The sequence below is a fragment of the Protopterus annectens genome, chromosome 16.part0 (assembly GCF_019279795.1).
Source record: "Protopterus annectens isolate FY-2018-M chromosome 16.part0, PAN1.0, whole genome shotgun sequence".
Classification (NCBI taxonomy): Eukaryota; Metazoa; Chordata; order Ceratodontiformes; family Protopteridae; genus Protopterus; species Protopterus annectens.
This window is the reverse complement of record NC_056750.1, coordinates 666611399-666635315: the sequence shown is the minus strand read 5'-3', so window position 1 is coordinate 666635315 and position 23917 is coordinate 666611399. Positions and strand designations below refer to the sequence as shown.

At 42.5% G+C, this 23917-nt stretch overlaps 1 protein-coding gene across 1 annotated transcript in view; it reads left to right on the top strand.

The window, feature by feature from the left end:
• LOC122790983 (probable low affinity copper uptake protein 2) overlaps nt 1-23917 on the top strand; it is a 270983-nt gene that overhangs the window by 180603 nt on the left and 66463 nt on the right. Inside the window, exon 2 of the mRNA XM_044058707.1 lies at nt 10433-10499. Within this exon, the coding sequence (XP_043914642.1) occupies nt 10433-10499 (67 nt within the window). The remainder of the gene's footprint in view (nt 1-10432; nt 10500-23917) is intronic.

Here is a 23917-nt window from a genome sequence, read left to right as displayed (position 1 = left end):
TTAATTTTCTCTGTCTGGCTTACACCATCAGTTCTCTCTTGCCCTTTGTGAATACCCTTGGAATTTTAGATAGTCCACAGTGTTTGGCTCCAGTAATTGCTTATTGAAGACTTTAAGGTGCTCGCATTTGTCCATATTTGGACTTTTTTTTATATATATATATATTTGCGGACTTTCTCAGATTATTAGAGCCCTTGACAAATGTTCAGAAACTCTGTCTCAGTCTGGGGTTTCAGGTGAACTTAGAAAAATCCTCTCTCATCCCTTCCCACAGAATAGTTTTCCTATGTTGTGTTTTAGAGTCTTCCATGGGAAGAGCATCTCGTCCTCCAGACAAAGTGGAAATGTACAGAGAGTTCTTCCTGCACCTTTCCAACCAATCTCTAGCATCTGCCAAGGAATGTCTCTTGATTCTGGGATGCATGGCTTTTATGAATCTCTTTATTCCCCTTATTACTTTATGAATCACATTATTCCCAAATTTCATGTGAGGAAAATTCAGTGGTATATCAGTTAGTTCTGGATTTAACATCAACACACATTTTCTTATCAGATTCCAGTCCTAGTATTTATAAGGAGGTACTGTGGTGGGTGGATGATTTTTCTCTCAAATCAGGTCTCTCTCCTTGTTACCTCCTCTTCAGTCTGTCACAGCAGATGTTTGACTTTGGATGGGGACAAATGCCATGCAAGGTCTGTGGAACAAACAGGACAGGAAGAACCTCAACATTGTGAAAGAGATGATGGTAGTAACAAATATTTTGAAAGCCTTGAGTCCTCTCTCATCTCCAGGACCTCTTCAATTTATTACAGACATAACCATAATGGTGTGGCACATAAAACTGGAGTACACTTTCTAGCCCCCTTTGCAGACTTGTTGTTATAGCCTGGGAGGCAGCAACACAGCTCTGTTTGACATTCCATCAGAGCAAACCATTGTAGCAGACAAGCTAAGCAAGACCAGGACAGATCCTCATGAATGGAAAGTACACCTAGGTGTCTTACAAGAATTGATCCAGCTGTGGGAAATGCCTTGGATAGATTTTTTGGCCTCCTTTCAAAACAGTTCATTTAAAAGACTCCTTGCAAACAGTCCTTGAAGACAGATGCATTCTTATTCCAGTGGCTGGGGAAAGTTTCTATATTTTTCCACCCTTTCCACTGATATCCAAGGTTCTAAAAACTCAGAGTGCCTCTCCAAAGCTTGTGCTGGTGGCTCTGTTTTGACCCAGGCAACAGCGGTTTTCCGTTCTTTTGAAACTGGCCAAGGGCAATTACCAAAGCATCTTCACAGACTGGATTTAATCACGCAAGGCAAGAGGTTGTTTGGTACACTCCAACCTGAAAACACTTCAGCCGACTGCCTGAATTGATAAGTTTGTTAGCTTTTAAGTGTTTTTTTCTCCAGGATGTGTAGCAAGTACTAAACGCTTAAAAAATAAAACAAAAAAAAAACTTGCTACTAGGAAATCATATATGTGTAAGTGGAAAATAGTCTAGCTGCGGTCAATCTAAGAACTAATGTCTGAGGCTTTAGTCATACAGTCATGGATGATGGACACAGTCCTTGCACATCTGTCATCTTGGTAAGCACATGACTTTTGATTTGATGTCAATCTTGACATAATCTTTGACTGTGGTTCTCTGTTCTGAGCCTCGGAACCGACTTGGCCATTATTCCAGCTTACGCCTTCCAAAAAACTCTTTAGCTAAGCTTTATCCACAATGCTCCTCGCCAAATTAACTGAGATCTTGTTTGCCGCAGTGTAGTGACATGTTTTATCCAATCTGTTGAGCCTTAGCGTTTCTAATTGTAAGTCAGTTTTTCTTTCTTATCCTATTTCTAAATGTTATCTATACTACCCCGCTCTTCTAGATATCTTTTAGTATGTGCATGAGTGTTTTTTTCTCTTCCTTCCCGTTGGGTAGTCTCAAGAACCATTGTTGGTACTTGTCCCTTTTTACCTTCAGGTAACCTCTTATACCATCGTTGGTAGTTCTCATTTCCTATTCTTTTCTGTCTTGCATTTAAATAAAAAACAAAAAAACTTTCCTCTTTCCTTATACTTAAGTCTGTGTGTGTGTGTGTGTGTGTGTGTGTGTGTGTGTGTGTGTGTGTGTGTGTGTAAGTAAGGTGGTCTTAATTTTTACATAATGGCCAACAAACCCTCTGAAGGTACATCTGGCTTCAAGGGGTGCCAAAAGTGTGATGGAACAATGCTAACTCAGATGGACACACTCTGTGTGTATTGTTTTGGTGCAGTCCATCTGCAGGAAGACTGTGCGATCTGTTATGGATTCAGTTCCAGAACCCTGCTAGAGCGCAAAAAAACAATTGTTACTGAAAGGCCTCCTTAAATCTGAATTTGAAGAGTCACTATTTGGTCCGAAGACAAAGTCAGTTCCTCCACTGTCCTCTTCTTCTAAACCTAAAAAGTGGAGTCTCTCAGTTCAGACGACTCCCTCAGAACCGCCTTCTAAAATTGCAAAATCTCCCATGGTGCAGACAGCCTCCTTGACACCGTGAGTGGGCCAAGATTCTTATCCCTTGGTGCCAGCGGCACCAACCTCTTCAGTACTAGTATAGGTGCAGATAACTGTCCTTTTGCTACCAGCTGATTACTCGATACCGAAGGACCCTTGGTTAACCTTTTTACCCCGTACAACCTACTCCCCCACGATAGATCCATTTGTGGACCATCCTCCCAGTCCTTTTTTGGAGAGATGGCCAACAAGGTCTCTGTCAGCCTCCTCTGTTCGGTCCATCAAGAGTTTTTCAGGGTCAGACATTGAGACTGGTTGACCAGCTGCTAACAGCTAGGGGATTACCTCCATCCTTGGTTCCTAGCCTTGTTAGATCTGGAACCTTGCCTTCCTCTACCCCCATGCATGTACCTCCTTTGAGTCCAGCTGAGATTTTGGAGCCCCTGGCACCAGCCTTTCTGGCTGTGACTGTTTCAATGACGGCCAAAGTTGTTTCTCCAACACAGATGGTTACCCCCGAGGTCTACCAGTTCCTTGGAACCACAGACGACCTGGGGTTGGAGCTTTGTTGTCGATTCCAGGGGGCAGGGTTCAACTTCGATACTTTTGGAGCCTTCTATGCCCCTCAGTGCATCTGCATATGTAAGCTCAGCCCTGGCTTCTACGTCAGGGGCGGTCCCCTTGGTGCAGGATGAGACCACGGTTCTGAAGGCGTCCATTTCTGTTCCGGTCTCCTGTTCCACTATGGGGGGACCTACCTTCCAGGCTATGGAGAGGGCCTTGTCCAATGTAGACAAGTTGTCTATGCCTTACCTGTCGGCCCAAACATAGTGTCCATCCCCTTGACCGGAACTTCCACCAGTCTCTTTCCTGGGACAGGGGGCACAAAAGTCTCAGGACCAAACCTCTCGGGTTATGTTGTCTTTGGAAACCTTGCTGGAGCATCCCACCAAAGAGCTACCTTTGAAGAAAAGGTGCAAGAGAAAGCACTTGGACTCTCCTGAAGAGTCCTTCACAGAAGATACTGATTTCGCAGAAGGGGAATTTTCCTCTAAGTCACCCCCCTGAAGATGTTTCCCTCAGGAATATCCTAGAATTCCTTAAACAGAGGCATGGCTGAACTGCCATTCAACCTTTCTCAGAGAAATCGCAATACCTAGCATCTTTTAGTACCCAGTCCTTTACCTCTTAGATCTCTCTGCACGCTGACCATCTTAAGTTGATTGCTCAATGGGCTTGGAAGATACCTGACTCTATCAAGCCTATCCCCAAGATGCCTGATCGCATTCTGTCTGCCCCTATAGATGAGCAACATTGGGCCAAAGGTATTCCTGTAGACGCCATGGTGATAGCAGCAGCAACTAAAAAGGAACTTGCTCATGAAAATCCTGCTATCCATCCTCCTAACAGAGAGTGTAAGATGATGGATAGATTCAGGATGCGCATATACACTTCATCGACCTTTGCTGTGAGGTCTTTGAACTATATGGCACATTTTACCTGGCTTCAAAGAGATCTGATTAAAGAGCTTTCAGATGCTCTTTTTCAGGAGCAGTAGCTGAAGGAGTTCGAGACAAAGTTGCTTCTTAGCTCACCACCCTAGAATCTATCTCCAATTCGTCCATGAGGCTAATTTCTCATGCTGCCGAAGGGACGACAGGAGCAGTGGGTTTGGGCATAGCCATTGGGAGACACTCCTGGATGTGCTTATGTGATTTTGCGGAGCCATTGAAATTTTTTTTTCATTAATGTTCCGTGTGACGAATCATCCTTGTTAGGCCCCAAAGTTAGAGACTCTAGCCAGATGAGAAAGATGGGAAGACCCTTTCTGCCGTGGGCGTGCACCTTCCACTCCTCAGCGGCTTCATTCCAGGAAGCAGAGAAGTGGTAGGCTATGGTTCAAAAAGACCCAAGGACTTTTCCAGGACACACGTGGCACTGACTTTCCCTGAGGTGGGGGGGGGGGGGTAATAATGGAAGACGCCATTCAAGAGGCAGAAATGGCCCACAGAATCAGGGTTCCAGAGATTTTCTGATAACTCCTACCATCACTCCTGAAAAGAGGCCTGATTGCCTTCCTCTGGAGGCAGTCAGGGGACAATTATCAGTGCCATAGTCTGCTTAGATAGAAATAACAATGGATAAATGGGTGCAGAGGATCCTTACCAAAGGTTTACAGCATCCCCCTTTCAGAAAAAACAAAAACACCAAGAAGAATCCCGGATGTTCCTCCTAGTCACAGGGAGGCAGCAGTCTTAAAAAATCAAAAACTGATCAACAAGAGTCATCCAGGCAGTCCCACCAGACCAGAGAGGATCTGGAATTTACTCAAGATTCTTTTTAATGCCAAAGAAAACATGGAGAACTATTTTGGGCCAGTCATTTGAACAGATCAGTTCAACAAACCAAATTCCGGATGGCCTTGGTTGTCTGTTCTTCCGTTCTTGGAAAAAGATGTTTGGATGTGCTCAGTAGGTCTTAAAGATGTGTATTACCATATAAAAATGGATAAGCAGTCCAGAAGATTCCTGCATGTCTGGCTGGGAGCCAGTCACTATAGGGCATTGCCCTTTGGTCTCACCACAGCCCCCAGGGTGTTCACCAAATGCATGGCAGTAATAGCCCATCTCAGACTGATAGGATTCTGAGTGTTTCCACATCTAGATGATTGGCTTCTTACCACTCCCACCAGGCGGCAACTCGTAAAGGCATGACACTACACTGTTCTCTATTGTTCCACTTTAGGAATCACTGTAAACTATGAAAAATCTCATCTAGAACCATCACAACACCTGGGCTTCATTGGAACTGTGCTCGACACAGTGACCAGCTTTGCATCACTTCCCCTAGAAAGACTCCAAAGGAGCAGATCACGAGTGAGCCAGATCATTCAAAGCAAGAAAGAGCAGCAAGATTCTTTCTACAGGTTCTAGGATCATTGGCAGCTTGTATCACTCTAGTTCCCCTGGCAAGATATCACATGCAAATTCTTCAATGGCTTCTGGCCTCCCAATGATTCTTATTGGATCAACTGTTGTCCGATCTGATTGTAATCAGTTGTTGCAAGTAAGGCCTAAGTTGGTGGCTTCATTCCAACGAAATATTATCGGGCCGTCCCTTTGTCCTTTCTCAACCTTAAGCTATAGTGACCACGGATGCATCCCAGATAAGGTGTGTGGGGCATTATCTGGGAAAGAAAGTCCAAAGCACTTGGTCCCAGCTGGAGGCCAACTTGCATGTCACTGCCCTAGACATGATGGCTGGTGGTGTTAGCATTGCAGACATTTCAAGATACCCTCCCCTTGGGAACAGTTGCAATAGAAACAGATACGTTGGTAGTCTGGTACATCATCAAGCAGGGGGGAACCAGAACTTTACCCCCTTTGTCGAGAAGCACTCAAGGGTTTGGCAAAGGGCGATTTCCTTTGACAACTTTAATGTTCCGGTGAGCTCCAACATGTTCGCGAACAAATTGAACAGAACTGTACTCATCCCTCACAAGTGGTTTTTCAATCAGTGGTGATGGAAAAAATATTCGGTCACTGGGGCCAACCTTGCTGTGACCTGTTTGTGTCTCCTGTGAGCAATAAGTGCAGCAGTTACTTTGCCCTAATTCCCCCAGGGAGTCATACAGAGACGCCCTCCTTCACAATTGGCCCCCAGTCTATTGTATGCCTTTCCTCCGATCCCACTGATGTCAATTTCTAAAGAGAGCCAGCAGGTCGAAGAACAGAATAATTCTCATTGCTGCATTCTGGCCTCAACGGGTCTGGTTTCCCTTGTGGTCTCATCTGCTTCGGAAGCCTTGGATACTGGACCCAGCTCCAGACCTATTGTCCCACTAGGACTGACTGGTTCATATGAATCTACAGCATCTCAAGCTCATTGCGTGGCTTCTCCTGTTCCCATGATCGCCAGGCATCCCTCCCTCAACTCCCAGGTCTAACGTATCATTCTAGCCCAGCACAAACTTTCAACTAGAAAATTGTACCATAACAAGTGGCTAAAATTTACTAAGTGGTCACTAGACTGTAATCTTGACCCACATTCAGCACCTGTTGACAAAGTTTTAGATGACTTAACTTTACTCTGTCTGGCTCATCAGCCTCTGTGATTTGTGTGCATTTTGCTATGACATCTAACTTCCATATTTGTTTCAGTGGTTCATCACTTATGTCACAAACTTTGAAGCCTTTTTGAAAAGAACATTAATACTTACACCTCCATATAAAGAACCGCCTGCCCTATGGGATTCCAATTTAGTACTCCAGTCTCTAATTTCTCCCCTTTTGAACCTTCAGCAACTTGAGACTTAAAATTTTTGTCCTGGAAAACCTTTTTTTTAATAGCTATCATTTATGCCAGGAGAATATTGGAAATACATGCCTTGTCCTGTAAACCCCCCTATTTTATAATTCATAAGGACAGGGTCTCCTTCCGGACAAATCCCTCCTTCTTACCAAAGGTTTTTTCAGTGAAATATCAGTCAAACCTTAAATCTTCCAGTCTTTTTTCCCAATAAAGGGGAATACTGTCTACATTTACTAGATGTACACATGCAATTACATTTCTACATTCACAAAACAAAGGATACTAGAAAATGTGATCAACTATTTATTGCTTTTTCTTCAGTCTGTTTAGGCAGTCCAGTGCCTAAAGTTACCTGGTGAAATTGCTTAAGGACTGTATCACCTTTGTTTACAGCAAAAAGGGACTTCACCCACCGGGTCCTGTAAAAGCATATCAACGAAAGCTATAGCAGTATCAGCAGTTTTTCATGCCAGAGCTTCTTTAGATGATATTTGTGCAGCAGCAACATGGGCATCTCTTTATACTTTTTTATTACGTATTGCAAACTGCACTTGGTCTCTAGGGGATGTGCATTATTTGGCTCGATGGTGCTGAGGAATATTCTCTATGAGACCTCCCATGGTTCATGTAGCTAGGGACTCTGTCTCAGTCAAGGATTATGTGAAGATTGACATCAGATAATGAAGTTAAGCCTTACCATAATGTTCCATCTGTGTTGTCGATCTTCACTAATCCATGACATTCCCTCCCTCCTTCCCCTGGCCTTTAGAACTCTTGGTGGAGCAAATATTCCTAAAGACTGGCTTCATAATGGAGACACGGATATGGTCTCTTATCTACTATTTCTCGTCTGTTACTATAGTTTGCAAATTTGATCTGAGGTAATTTGGTGAGGAGCATTGTGGATGCTCGAGAGTTTTTTTCAAGACGCAAGCTGAAGTAATGGCCGAGTTGGTTCTGAGGCTCGGAACCAAGCCCCATAGTCAAGGATTAGTGAAGATCGACAACACAGATGAAACATTAAGGTAAGATGTAACTTTTTCTTTTTTATTATCATCGTTATTTTGTTACTAAAAATTTTCTACCATAACATTTTAAGTAAAAAAAAACCTTTCTGGCGGTAGAAAGAATGAAATAGGTTAGTATATCTATTGTCTCCAAATTATTATCACTATATTTAATTAATCAACATCATTAGATGATGACTTTGATGTTATTCTTGTATGCCACTTGCTAAAACAAAATATACCAAAGTAGCAGAAGTCATGTTCTAAACATCTTGTTTTACTGATGTTCATGGCAGTTAATAGCTAGACAGAGGTCATGTTACAGCTCCACAGGAGAAACCCAAGTATACTTCACAACTCTGAACAGTAGGTGGCAGTGATGCACACAAAAAAAAAAAAAACAAGACCTTATTTATCTTGCTGTATACTTGAAAGGTAAAAGAAGTAAAACTAGACTTGTAATTTAAGTACACAGTATTTGTCATTTAAGGTAAAAATCCAGTTCAGCTTCTATTTCTCAAGATTTATTTTCTCTCCATTTTCTGTGGGAGAATTGTATGTTGAAGTACCTCTGTTTTGAAATCATCTGGGGAGATATTTACGTTACGAAAGTGTAATGCCACAGGAGACACTTTCTTATTTTGATTTTACACTGTGTGTAAACGTGTCTGATTTCTTCTAAATAAAAAACACCTCACGGTCCTTCCAGCATATATGTTTGGATAAACTTGAGTAAGTGAATGTATTGAAAAACTTCATTATTTTTCCTTTTTTTAATAGGTTGTATCATTAAAAATCAGAAGTGCTGAAAGAATGCATTTATTTTGCCAGACTTCTCTCACTGCCCATTGTTCCATGATAACTAAGTGTAGAAGCTGCCAAGGATCTTTGTATGTAGCTTTGAGTTTGGCTATCCCAGTTTACACTTGCTCGTGTATATTTTTCTTCCCTTTGTTTTGATTATCATCCCTTCTGTGACGCAGCTGATCCTCAGACCATCATTAGGGTCAGCTGTTTGCCCCTGCCCCCTCTACCCCGAAAAGAGCCTGACCACCCTCACAGTGCCACTACTGTGACTTGTGGTTGCTCGCATGCATGAATTAGAATACTGTCACTGTGCACAGAAATGCACTTAAAGCTACATCTTTTGGCCATCCACTGCATACTAAAAAAAAAAAAAAAAAAAAAAAACTCTCACCTGGGGTGTGATCCTTCAGTGGGTCATACTATTTTCTTTCTTGCAGGATGGGTAAGACGTTTTTGTTCCTTCAGTCCGTTCTTCCTTGGTCAGCTCCACGGATGCTTGGGCTGCGTATAGATATCGGACTGTCTGGGTTATAGCCACAGCGTTATCTCTCTGCACCATTGAACTAGCTTTTTGTGGCATTAAGCATGCAAGTTAGCAGCGCAGTTGGCTTCCATGAAAAGAGGCCATTTGTGTAGTAGGTCATACTAGGTTGCTAAGTGAATAGTTTGACATCTTGATGTTGTGAAAAAAATCATTCCATGTTTTTGGAATGTGCTGGAAAATTGGAGATGAAAACAAAACCAACCCAGTGAACAGTGGGAGGACATGCAGACTTTCTGAAGAAAGCACCGCAACTGAACTAGGGTTCATACTTAAATACCAACTGCCACATAACTATACTACACAAGAATTCAGTGATGGCACAAGCCTTGGAGAAGATTTCTTGCAGTCCCTGGTGTAGACTGCATTAGAGAAACTCTTGCACATGGTCTCAGAGAGAGATTCTTATGTGGGTTGGTGCAGCTTTGACACCAGCAAAGCAACAGGCAGGCCATTTCTTAATTTCTTTCTTTCTGTGTAGCAGTTCCTTGTCCGAAGTAAGACTTGACTTTGTGCTCTCAACACTTCAAAAGAAAAGAATGTAGCTGAAGCAAAATAAATTAATTAAATAAAACTTGTATTTTATCTGTAAGGTGTTTTCTCAGGGACGGTTAATCCCCTCATACATACGCACACACCTAGTACTTGAACATACTGAGATCATTGTATCTTTGAGTAGGATAAAAATTTGCTGCTGTTTTCTTAGTAGTACTGCAACAAAGTAACAAGGATGTGAAATGTAGATGTGTAAGGCAGCCATAACTGTTGCATGGTATCATGCCAAAGGTGAAATGCAATCTGCAAAATGCCTTTAACATTTACTGTGCTGCTTCATACAGTTGTGGAAATGTATATCTTGAGTTTATTATGCCATTCATAAAAATATGTGGAATATTTCATAATTTCTTTTGCCTTTCAAAAATAGTAAATTGCATACCTTCAACTCGTATGTCTCATCAATGTACAAGATTTTGGATAATGAAAGATTACAGTTTTTCAACAGAAAGTCTTTAATGGAGTTACTCTGAAGTAAAACAGTACTTTTACAGTGATCATTTCTGTAGAGTAACTTTGTGTACTTTTTTTTTTAACTAACATTTATAATCTGATATATATTGTCATTTGTTTGTTCTTTGGCAGTAGTGCCGTAGGTTTGTTCATTTATACTCAGGATGCACCGTTAACAGTATATGAGACAAGTTATGCAAATTTTGTACAACTTCTGCGAAGTGAAATGGTTCGCATACATATTTCTAATGGTTTTCTCCCTTTTTTTCTCCAGATGCATTTCTATTTTTCTGACAAAGTGACGCTCTTATTTGAGTTTTGGGATGTCAGCAATGTTTCTGGTAAGGCGATCATTATTTTTCTTAATCTTACATTAACCATGCATTCAGCAGGAATTGGTGCTATCAGCTGTAGTACTTATTAAAATTCCTAAACTGTGTAATATCTGAGCCTGGAACCTTTCTTCATCTTTGTATGTCTTAATTGTCCGGATGGTTTAGACAAGCAAACAGTCTGTTGTAATAGTGATATGGTAATAACTAATCTTTTGATTAGCCATTTCTACAAATAGGTACATAGGTAAAGTGCTAGGCTAGGTGCCCTTTTAGGCCATTTCAGGCCTAGCCAATTTCCCTTTAAAAGGTGGGAATCAAACCCTCTACCTTGAGCCTGTGAGGTAGACACCTTAACCATTATACCAACCACATTGCTCACTTAGTTGTGTTGCTGATGATATCTTAGGAGCTAAATTGAGATGACTGCATTGTGATAAAAAGAGCAGTTGATCCTTTGGACATCTTAGTGTTAAAAAGACCTGTTTCCTTCTCCAGCTATGGGTAAGACTGCATTGCATCTACATTACTGATCCTTTAACTGTCAAGCGGGAGTCCTATGTCACATACCACCATTAGACTCCTGGACTATGGTTGGTCATTTAAAAGTCTGTAGCCAGAGAACAGAGTGCATTTTAGATTAGCAAACTGATAACCTAACCTGTTTTTAAAAGTAAGTCAGGAAGTAGCAGACCAAAGAAATAGTGGGGGCCTATTTGTTCTTTTAGCAGCTCTTTATGGGGGGAGGGGGCACTGGTAGTTTTCCACTAGTACTGGTTGATGTGGCAGAGCTACTTGATGTCCTTTTTGGCAGTAAACATAATAAGAACTATGAACTTATGTAAAATGCTCTTTACTTCAGCCTATTGCTAGTTATTTCCGCTTGAAAAAGGAAACAGTTGATATAGATATTATTATTGTGTAATAAAGCAGCCGTGTTGAAGTTAGCTCTGACAATTTCATCGTTAGACTTTATATGCATTAGTAAGGCCACTCCCTTTAGTAATCCATTGTCAAGTGAATACAGATGTAATTGTTTCAGCTGACATGCATATCCAAGACCGTGAAATTCAGGGAATAATTGCATAAAAGTCCATTGAATACTTTCCAGTTTCTTAACATTAGTTGTAGTCTACATACAAAGTGAGGAACCGTATTTTGTCCTTGGTCTTACAAATATTTATATAGCAGCATTAATATTTAAAGTAGAGTAGGATCCCACTAGCCTATGATCAAATGAAGATGCTCTGAAAAGTACTTTTGGCAGGTAAGCCCGGAGAGTTAATGCTATGACCTGCTACAAAGTCTGTTCCTTAATTGTTAGTCACCAGGGGTGAGAGTTCATCAATCTCTACTAAGAGTAGTTAAATGTAAGTAAGTCAGTTGATCATCCAGTGCTTATCTGTCCCTTTAAAGCAGGCATTTGTGCTTGTGGACTTGCAAGAAAAAAAAAAGTACCACTTCAGACATATGCAGACCATCAATGGCACCCTATGATACAAAAGTTCCACACCAGAGGTCAGTTCCTCTGTCAGATCTGACCACAAGCTAATCACCCCAGACATCCACATCCCCCCCCCCAATTAGGGAAACCACTGTAAAAAAATGTCCCCAAAACCAACTTCACACTTTTCTTAAGACAGAAGTGACAAACTTCATGACACCCATGCTGATGGACAATAGAGGTACAACTGCTGAATCATATATAAATGCACTTTATAAGCACTTACACATGTGCATGGATATGTGCAATCCCTAACAGAACCAAGATGCTGTCCTCCAAAAAAAAGGAAGCCAATCTGTTGGTACCCTGCCATAAACAAACTCTTTACAACAGAAGAAAGAAACTGTTTGCAAAAAAGTAAAATCCCATGTTTTGAGGAACTCCCTGGTCAGCCTCAGTAAGAAGCTGAGATCCCACATGAAATCCTCCAAACCTAGTTATGAAAACAAAATCGCCACTGATTCTAAAGACAACCACAAAGTATTCTATAGCTATGTCAAGAATCTCAGTGGCAACATTCAGATCTGATCTGAGTTACAGCACAATGGCACTAAATATACAGAACCAACTGATATTGCCAACATCTTGGCAGATAGGTTGAGTGCTAACTTTACCCCTATCTCACTCCCTAAAGGGCTCATCTCTATACCGGAAGAATGCAAAGTCCCTGTAATTACAGCTGCACAGGTAAAAAAAACTCTCCAAAGCCAAGAATACAGCATCCCATGGGACCTGACAACATCCCAGGCTGTGTTCTACACGAACTACAGAACGAACTGGCACCCCACCTAAGTACTATGTTCAGTCAGTCTCACCTCAGGCTTTGTGCCCACTGAATGGCAATGGTTATCCCACTGCACAAAGGGGGAGCAACCACGGACCCCGGGAAGTACCGCCTCATTAGCCTGACTAGCCTGGTCTGCAAGGCTATTAAATGTATCATCATGGAACTTATAAACAATGACATTGGTAATCTCCAAACTCTGGACCCTACCCAGTTCAGGTTAGTAAAAGGCAGATCATGTCTCCTAAACCTGATAGACTTCTTTGAAGTGGTCACCAAAGCCGTAGATGAGGGTAAGGTGGTTCACACAGCCTGTCTAGATCTCGCCAAGGCTTTCAACACCATCCCCCACACGGGAATTATAGGTAAACTCACTAAAACAGGTATAAATCCCTATGTCACAAGATGGGTTGCCAACTGGCTCACTGACAAAACCCACACTGTGAAAGTAGCAGACTCTAAATCCAACTTCAGAGCAAGTGGAGTACCACAGGGTTCAGTCCTGGGTCCTCTCCTGTTTGGTATCTACTTCTGTAAAGTACAGGCTAACACAGAAGGTCTTTGGCTAACAAAGTTTGCAGATGACTGCAAACTAGGAGCTATAATCAAAACTCCTAACGAAGTGGACATACTAGAAAAGGGCCTCACTGAGACAGATGCCTGGTGTCAAAGCCATGGCCTCAAGCTCAGTGCCAAAAAGTGCATTGTCATCCCTTTTGGTAAAAAAAACTCTGTACCCATGAACTACCACATAGGCGGTAGTCTACTTAACACCGAAAGTGTGATGAGACCTTGGGACACAGGTGAACAGTAGATAAGAGACCTTGGGAGCACAGGTGGACTGTAGTTTCTCCTTTGATAATCACATCGCCACAGTAGTCAGGAAATCCTTCTACGTGCACACCTCATCACGAAATGTTTCTCATCTAGGAAAAAGAGGTTATTGTTCCCCTCTTCTCATCACTCATTAGACCCATTATAGAGTACAATGCCCCTTTTGGTGTGTACCTCACAAGATGTCTACAACAACTGGAAAGGCCGAAGAAATACCTCACAAAGAGGATCATCGGCCTCAAACAGATGCCGTACAAAGACAGTCAAAAAAACTCAAGCTTTACTCTGTCACATATCGCCTACTCAAAGGCGATCTCTGCCTAACATACAAAGCTATGTCAAACCCAGAGCTGTTGGACATGCTTCACTTAAAGAAATCCCAATCCCTCCGAGCTACATCCTCTAGGGATCTAAACCTTGTCGCCACAATAAACAGAAAATGCTGGAGGGATAGATTCCTGTCCCAAAGACTTCCCATACTCTGGAACAAGCTACCTATCTGTATCAAACAAAGTTCCTCATTAGCACTCTTTAAGAAAAATCTTGATAGGATGGGAGTTAGGAAATTCACCCTGGGATCACTTACGTGGCTGTGCTTGACAGGGGCACAGGAAAATAATTTTCTTGGGTGTCGAAAGCCAGGGTACCATTTGGCTAGGCTTATATAGGCCCTAGGGCCAATAGCCTAGTACCTACTTATGAATCTTGACCCAAATATTGTCTAATGCTCCTGCCATGCAAAATATTTTGATATGCAAGTGAGTGGTATTCATGATCAAATTAGACCTTGTAATTATTCATAGGTTCATAGGAGATTATTAGGCTAATGGCTTAAGGCCCTTTACAAGCCTAGCCAATATGACCCAGTTTTACCCAAAATATGACCCCTAGGGACAAGAGTATGGCATGGATTTGTGCCTATGCATTAATTATCTTACAGCTTGCCCCTCTCCATAAGAGACATAGACACTACCCCATGTGTGAATTTGCGATTCCCAGTTCATTGATCCAAATTGTGTTTGAAGGGGGCTAGGGAAAGGCTCTCCTTAATGTGATTTGGAAGTCTGTTCCACAGAAGGGGCAATCTCTGAGACACATCTGTCTCTCCAGCATGTTTTGTTTAAGACTAAGTTTAGACACCTAGATCAGGTGACCCTTGTGCAGTTTGACTTGTGGATGGATGTGTAGCAGCCCCATCAGGGCTGGATTTGAGTGCCTTGTAGGTCAGGCATATATCACCCTTTAATAGTCTGTAGGAGGAAGAGTTAAGGAATAGGGCCTTTAGTCTGTCCATATAGTTCATGTTTACACCCTGCATTTTCTTTGAGGAACCTCTGATGTCACTCCAGCTGCTGTAAGTGCTTAGTAAAGTACATGCCAAATGGCGCATTGTACTTGATTATTGGTCTAGTGAGGGTTGAGTACAGCGGGACTATAATTTCCTTTTCATATGGATGCCATACCTTTACTTAAGTTGAGCCAAATTAAAGGATTTCCTTACCACTGTGGACATATGGCAGTCAAAGTTCAGGCTGTTACCTATCTGTGTACCTAGATCTCTGACCTCTGAGTCCACGCTAAGGGGTGTGCTACTGATGTTATTTGCAGGGGTGTTTGGCTTCGCAAAGGGTATGGTGATGTATTTTTTTGCATTTAGTTTTAGGCCATGGTTCTGGCACCAATCATTTTTCTGACCTAGCCCCTTCCCGAAGGATATCTGCATTGCTATGGGATTCATTGATTGCCCCCAGCTTGTAGTTGTCTGAAAACTGTCTTTCAGAGGCCTTCCACATTTGCCTTGACTTCTAAGAAGTATATTCCAAGCAAGAGTGGTCCCAGTACTGAGCCCTATGGCACACCACTAGTAACTGGCCTCTTGCTGGATCTGGGTTCACCCACTTTACCAATATGTGTCCTGTCAGTGATCCAATTGGCTATCCATCTGGTGGTACAGGGATTTATGTCCATTTTTGTGAGTTTATTTAGAATACCCGAGTTAAGAATTGTCAAATGCCTTGGCCAGGTCAAGGTAGGTGTTATGTACTGTTTTACCCTATTTTATGGCCTTAGTGACATTCTCAAAGAAATCTACCAGATTTAGTAGGCATGACTTGCCCTTGACAAAGCTAAATTGGGTCATGCCCACTGTTTGGAGGTCTTTTCTGTCATTATTTATCAGATCCATGATTATTCTTTCATTAGGCTTCCCTACAAGACTAGTCAAACTTGTGGGTCTGTAATTTCCTGGGTCAGTAGATGGCTCCCCTTTAAGCAGTAGAATGACTGTTGTCCTCCAGTCTATCGGGGAAAAAGCCAGTGCAGAGGCTGTGGTTAAACAGAGATCCTGATGGGCCTGATGAGTCCTGATTTAATCCGTTTGAGTTAATCTGGTATATTGTCAGGCCCCACTGAAGCCATGTTTTTAGCTTTAGAAAGAAGCGTAGCAACCTCTTCTTTGGTGACAATTGGTGGTAGAAGGGCAGAGGGTATTTCTTGGGGGGAAAACTGGGGGTGATGGGGAGGTGAAATTTGAGCTGAATTTGTCAGTCAGCAGATTTGCAATGTCTTTTGGCTAAGTATAGGTGATGCTGTCTACAAGTAATTCCACACATTGTTGGGTATTGCCCTTAAGATTGTGGATATAACTGAAAAATGCCTTATGGTTATCCATAGCTTTGGAGGCTGTTTTTACCTCTGTCTTTTTCAGAGATGACTAGTTCCCCGATTTGCTTGTTTAATGATGGACTTATTGCTTTGTTGTGCACATTCCCTCTTGCTTCCCAACAGGATTTTCTTTCTTTTGTTGTACAACCTATTAATACCAGGTGTCAACCAGGGTGGCTTGTTTTTGCGGCTTGACCTAGGTTTACTTCGGTCTGGTGCTGATGTTTTTATGTAGTTGTTTATATGGTCATACAGGGCTTTTGTGTATACCTCTGCATAGGTTTCTGTGTTTTCTGGATTTGGGAAGAGGTTGGGAGGGTGGCCTAATGGTTAAGGTGTTTGCCTTACAAACACAAGGTGTAGGGTTTGAGTCTCACAAGGGATTATTGGCTTGGCTTAAAATGGCTCGCAAGGGTAGTTAGCGTAGTATTAATCTATGAACCTATGAACCTATGGGGGAGCTTGGAAACTAGCTGTACCTTCCCTTAATAGGAGGTAATTTACCTTTGAGAAGTTCTTTGGTTTTTGGACTTGGGTGGGGGGACTAGTTTTACCTTTCTTTGAAGGGTGACTGCTTTGTGGTCTAATCTTACCAGTGAGGACATAACACCAGGAGTATGGTATTGGGCTATATGGTTACTGAATTTAGTAATTTCAGTTATGATGTGTGGGTTTCCTGGTTAATGGTGGGGGGACCTTTAGCAAGGAAGAATATTTTTCCTGTGGTTAGTTGGGCTTTGAGTAGCTTAAGCATGTCATATTAACTCCATTTAGCACAGTGGTGCAGGAGTTGTCCTTGCTGTCTTTTGGAGTTTGGGTCTTCTGTTTAGGTCTCAGTTGAGGTGCTTTGTCGGTGTCTGCATGTCATCTGTGTACCATGTGGGTTTTTATTTGGTGTTCCTGATCCTCCTGCATTCTAATGTCATGCGTAGGCAAATTGCCAGTGTTCCAAATTGCCCATGGAAGTAGAGTGTATGTGCATTCTTGATGGGCTAGCATCCTGTCTGGAATGAGTTTCTCTACCTTGTCCCCAGTGAGTGCTTAGATTGGCTATACCTTTCCCTTGACTCTGAATTAGTTTAACAGGTAATCGGAGAATGATTGAATGAATTATAAACTCAAGAAATAAAGCTGTATTGTTAGTGTGTACTGTACATGTTAGTTTAATCAGACCATTGTATTACCATGTATGTGGAAATGTTTTTGCTGTAAATTGTAAGGGGTTATCAACCCTCCCAAAAGTGTCAAAAAATAATGTTTCTCATGATGGACTCATTCGACTCCCACAAGTTCCTATACTCTAAATACAAGTGAAGTGTTTCTTACTACAGAGACTTCCTTAATGACAGAAGCTTATAGGCCCAGGCACAAGGTAAATTTTACTTAATTAGGGAAATGCAGAGTTATGAGCTTTTATACAGGTGCTACATACGTAAGCGTCTTAAAGAATGTACCACTTTTGCAAGCCAACATACAAAAAACAATGAACAAAATAAAAAATAAGAAACGTTCACTGCCATGAGTGAAAATAAAACAATGTTCATTACATCCACTTGACTAAGCGCTTTCACCTTCCTTTACATAGGTGTCTTCAGAGTCCTTTTAAACAAACAATTCCCTTCATTTAAAATGCATATAAAAGTCACATGTAACCAATCAAAATTCTCTCCTAATAAATATTAGTGATTCACTACTTAAAGTAACATGACATACATAATATTTAACACATTTTCCCTGCTGAAAAACTTTGCATATTAAAACTTTTCAAACTTATCTAAAATTCTTCCCCTAACTTTACATGTGTTATTATACTTTTAGAATTTACTTATTTCCCTTTCATTTTTCAACCCTTAAATATGATTAGCCTTTTGCTTTACAGTTGGCACCAGAGAAATGCTGTCATTCAAACCTGGCATTACAAAGGCATTCAACCTTAATTGCCATCTTGTTTCCCTTGCCTCTACTTCCAGGTTGACATCTCCTCCCCTTTCATTTATTTGTACCCTGTCAATACCAAAAAAGATAAAGCTCCTAAAATTTGGGCACTTGGCATTGTGAGTATATAAGGCATCGCTTAGGTTTTTCTTCTTGATGGACCTGATGTGCTCACCTGTTCTGTCCCTCAACCTACGTGTTATCTTCCCAACATAAAAAGCTGGGCATGACGTACATGTGGCAAGATGCACAGATTTTTGGATGGTTGCAATTGCATCTCCCAGGGCATTTCATAGCGAACCTATAATGGCTAACTGTTGCATAAGGTCCATCGTTAATAAATTTACAGTATCTACAGCTGCCACATTTACTCATAACTGACCTATATCTTGTATTTATATTTGTAGCTCTCCTTGCGGGTCCCTCAATAATGTCCTTCATGTTTTTACCCCAACTGAACACTATTTGTGGTTTGTAGCCCAATGATGTTAGTGTTTCACTGTTTTAGTCTTAAAAAATGGGTTATCTGGTTCCCAGTAGCCCACAGTTGGCCAGAATACCGAAGTCCTTGGTATATGGCGTCGGCTGCCTTCGGAAGGCAGCCTACGCCATTTCCTAAGTCTTTCTTGCTGCGGAGCCCGAAGCAGAAGCATTTTGCATGAGTGCCAGTCGGCAGAGTACCTTCTTTTAGTACTCAGACTGCTTAGTTGAAGAAGACCTCAAATAAGTACCCCATTGGGTACCCTTTTTGCTTTAACGACTGTCCCTGTTAAGTTGGTTGCCGTCCCAGCAGTAGTCAGTGAGGTGCTGTCATTGTCCCTGCATTCTGCGGATGTTCAGCAGCAGGCGTCTGCTGAGACCTCTTTTTGAGTCCTCCATACCGCAGGCTTCCACTTCGTCTTCTGACCCTCTGCCAGTTGCCGCCTCTGGAACTGGAGCCGCTAAGCTGGCGCCAGCTTCTGAGGCCTTTTTTTCTCCGCCCGGAGACAAGATCCAGACCGATGACCTTTGTTCAGACTACTGCAGTGGCTAGGCCTCCTGAGTCTTCTGGCTTTCTAGCAGGGCTTCCAGCCGAAAAGCTACTCCAAAGCAGGCGCCGGCCTCCCGTCAAATACCTCAGTCTCATATGATTAAAATGGCTAGTGATCTCTTGACCCTTACCAGGGGCTCCCAGCCACCTCCTTCTAAGCGGGCTAGGGAATTGTCCCCAGAAGTTTTGTCTGCCTCATACTCTGAGGCTTCCAGCAACTCTGCTGATGAAGAGGGAAACTCTCAACTTTTTTTCTGGTTTTGAGGAATCTGATGCAGATGACTCCATCCCTTCTGCCTCCTCTCCAGAAGATTTTTCTTTTGGAGATGCTCCGAGTACTCTTAGGGAGCATTTCAAATGGGAAAGTCAGGACTACCCTCAGTCTAAGAAACGGATTAGGGACTTCTTGGATTTGCCACAGCATAAGCCTTTGGCTATCCCTCTGGTTTTTGAAGTTGTTGATGATGTTTTCATGGAGAATTCTTTGACTCCTAATTCTGCTCCTCCTGCTCCCAGAAAGCCTGACAGGTATTATAGAGTTCCTGATTCTCATCAGTTCCTTTTCAAGAATCTACTGCTGATCCAGAGATTATTTCTCAGGGCCCCAAAGGTGTTAAAGCCACGGTTGCTAAAAATTCTGTTCCTTCTGACAGAGAATGTAGGGCCTTGGATAGATGGTGTAAAAAGGTTTATACTTCTTCCACCCTGGTGATTAGGTCTGTTAATTGTCCTTTTCATATGCTTAAGTATCAGCAGCATAATTTGGAGGCCATTAAGGCTAAAATTGCTAGTGTTCCTTCCATGATGGAGAGTAAGGACATGCAAGATTTATTGAATTCTGCTACTGTTGTCATTAAAGATTCTGTACATTGTGTTTTTGACACTTTGGAGGCTTCTTGCAGGGCAGCAGCCACTGGTTTTATTAGAAGACATGCTTGGCTCAGGGAACAGCCTTTTTCTGAACCTGTCAAATCTAAATTATTGGATGTGCCTTTGCACAAGGACAATCTTTTTGGTAGCAAAGCAAAAGAGGTGTTGAAAAAGTTGGCGGATAAAGCCAAATCTATGCAAACCGTTAAGGACTTAATGCAAGTTCAGCCTCCTCGTTTTAGTAGACATTACCCTTCTAAGAATTGGACTTTTCCTGACCCTAGTAAACAGGGTTGCACTAGGCCTAGGGGTTACAGGTCTTCTAGGGGACGGACTTCCTCCCCTCAAAAGGCTAAGCACTGGCAGGCTTCCTCTTCAAAATAAGGGAGTTCTAAGCAAACTTCCCAAAGCAAGCATTCCCAATGACTCCGGCCTTCCCCAAAGCAAGCATTCCCAATGACTCCGGCCTTCCCCTGCCGGCCCAGGGTTTCCTTGGGGGAAGGTTAGCCATTTTTGCAGATGTCTGGTCCACCATCACAGACAACATATTGGTGCTCAAAATAGTATCCCAAGGCTACAAGTTCTCCTTTCACACATTCCCTGTCCACCAAGGATACCCAGATATCTCCCACATCAAAGGGCAGAAGCAGAAAAACAAGTTTTTTCTTTGCTAAATCTGGGAGCAATATAGCCCATTCCAGCACTATAGATAGGTCAGGGTTTCTACTCAAGACTTTCCTGGTTCCCAAAAAAGGGGGCACCTGACACTCTATTCTGGATTTGTCCATTCTAAGCACTTTTCTGGTGATTCCCAAGTTCAAAATGCTCATTCTTCAGCAGTTGCTGCCAATGCTGGCCAAGGATTCCTGGCTGGTGACTTTGGATCTCAAAGAAGCTTATCTGCACATCCCAATAAGGGAAAGCTGCAGGCAGTTCCTTTGCTTCAGGGTGGGGAGCAGGCACTTCCAGTTCTCTGCATTGCCCTTTGGCTTATAATGCTTGGCTCTAATCATTGCTTTTTGCAGGCAAAGAAACATTCAAATTTACCCTTATTTGACGATTGTCTTATTCAGGCAAACTCTCCAGAGCAACTTCTAAAGGATTTGGACTTTGTAAAGAACCTTCTCACCTCTTTGGACTACACTATCAATGAAAAGAAGTCAAAATTGGTACCCACCAGGAAGATTGTGTTCCTGGGAGCGAGTCTGAACACAGCCACCCAGATGGTATTCCTCCCTCAAAAGAAACAAATGGATCTTTCAAATTATTTCAAGAATTTGGCAAGCATGACCCACCTCTCTGCAAGGCAATTCCTGCAAGCACTGGGATTCATGGCTTCATGTATTCTTATGATTCCATATGCCAGACTGCATATGAGGAAAATACAGTGGTACCTCATAAACCTTTGGTGTCAACACACTCAGGATTTAGACTTGATACTTCCTCTGATTTCCTGCCTGCAGATGGAGTTTCTTTGGTGTGCAATGGCCTGTGCACAGAACAAAGGCCTGCCTTTTTGTCCACCTCCTGCCAGCCATACTCTCACCATAGATGCCTCGGACTACACTTGGGGAGTACATCTAGAGGGCAGATGCATTCAGGGGACTTGGAACTATCAACAGGTTCATTTTCACATAAATCCGAAGGAAATGATGGCAGTTCAGCAGGCCTTGATGGCTTTCAAGCATCTTCTCTTTCCTGGCATTCTTTTAGTCAGGACAGACAACACCACAATCATGTGGTATATCAACAAGTGGGGAGGGACTCGCTCTTACCCCCTGTGCAGACAAAGCATGATACTGTGGTCCATTGCAGCTTCCATGGGCATTCATCTGATAGCTCAGTTTCTTCCAGGAAGGCTCAACATCTTGACAGACCAGTTGAGCAGGCAGGTCCTAGATCCTCACGAGTGGCAACTAAACAAGACCATCATCTGTCATATATTTCAGCATTGGAGCATTCCCCAGATGGATCTAGTCTAATCTCCAACCAACCACCTTCTTCCGACCTTTTGCACCAGGGATCATCACAACAAAGCTTGGAAAGTGGATGCTCTGTCCTTCCCCTGGACACAGCTCTCAATCTATGCATTCCCTCCTCTGCCTCTTATTCCCAGAGTGCTGTTAAAGATAAGGGACAAAAAGCCAAGATCCATCATCATAGCTCCAGACTTGCCCAGGCAACATTGGCATCCTCTACTTTGCAGTCTCTCCCAGTCTCAACCTTTGCATCTTCCCCTGATACCAGATCTCTTGGTTCAGGAGGGGGGGAAATTCTGCATCCTCCTCTTCAGACTCTGCATTTGGCAGCCTGGCTCATAATTTAAACCTTTCCCAACAGGTGGTTGAGGTCCTTCGTGTGTCCAGGAGACCTAGCACTAGGAAATATTGCACAGATAAGTGGAAAAGATTCTCCATTTGGATGCAGACTAGAGGGGAAGACCCCTTCCTACTCTTCCTCTTATTCTTGACTGTCTGGCAGGCTTGCTTAATGGTGGACTTCCCTTTTTTTCTCTGAATATTCATGCTTCAGCTCTTCCTGCTCATTGTTCCTTTGAGCAACCCATTCTCTCTCATCCCTTGATGAAAGAGTTCCTCAGGGGAGCTAGCAATTTAAAGCCTTCCAGAACGGCACCTACTGCTGCTTGGGATCTTAATTTTGTACTTGTGAAACTTACTCTGCCTCCTTTTGAACCAGCTGCCTCAGCAGATCTGAAGTTTCTCTTCTGAAAAATTGCCTTTCTCATGGCTATTACTTCAGCTGGAAGAGTTTCTGAGCTGCAGGCCTTAATGGCAGTAGAGCCTTTTATCATCTTCCATGTGGATTGGGTTTCTCTTCGAACTAATCCCTCCTTTATGCCTAAGGTGGTTTCTAGCATGACTCTTAACCAGTCTATCCACCTGCCTGACTACTTTCCTAATCCTCCGAATGAAGGGGAAAGGTTACTGCATTCTCTGGATGTGCATAGACAGCTTAGATTTTACCTGGACAGGACTAAACCTTTTCGAAAGTCAGATCAGTTGTTGGCCAGTTTTGCTCCTGGAGCTTAGGGCAAAGCTATTTTTAAACAGAACATTTCTAAGTGGATTGCTCATTGTATTCACTTTTGTTATTTACAGCATGGCAAGGTTCCTCCACAGAGTATTAGGACCCATTCTACTAGAGCAGCCTCTACCTCAGCAGCTTTTTTAAGAGGTGTACCTACTAGGGACATCCTGGAAGCATCCTGGAAGCAGCTACCTGGACTTCTGTCCACACTTTCACTAAACATTACAATTTACCCTTGTTTTCCAAGTCCAGGGCTGGTTTTTCCATTGCAGTGTTACAGGGCATCCTTACCAATCCTTAAACAGTGGGTGTTCCTGCTCCCTTTTGTTTTTTTTCCTGGGCTTTGGGAATCAACCCATTTTGTAAGGACTGCAACAGTGAAACACGAACATAGTATAGTTATGTACGCTTACCATAAATCTAGATGTTCGAGTGTATTCACTGTTGCAGTCCTGCCATCCCCATTTTTTCCTAGGGCACAGACTGGATTTTTCTTTTCCTGGTCTAACCTTTTTTGGGGGCTCCTGATAGTTAAGGCAAGAAAAACTGAGGAAATGGCGTTGGCTGCCTTTCTTTGTACCTGACGTCAGGCTTAAAACCGAAGGCAGCCGACGTCATATACCACGGACTTTGGTATTTTGCCCGACTGTGGGCTGCCAGGAGCCAGATAACCCATTTTGTAAGGACTGCAACAGTGAATACGCTCTAACACCTACATTTATGGTAAGTGTACACAACTGTTCTTTTCCTTTGTTCCT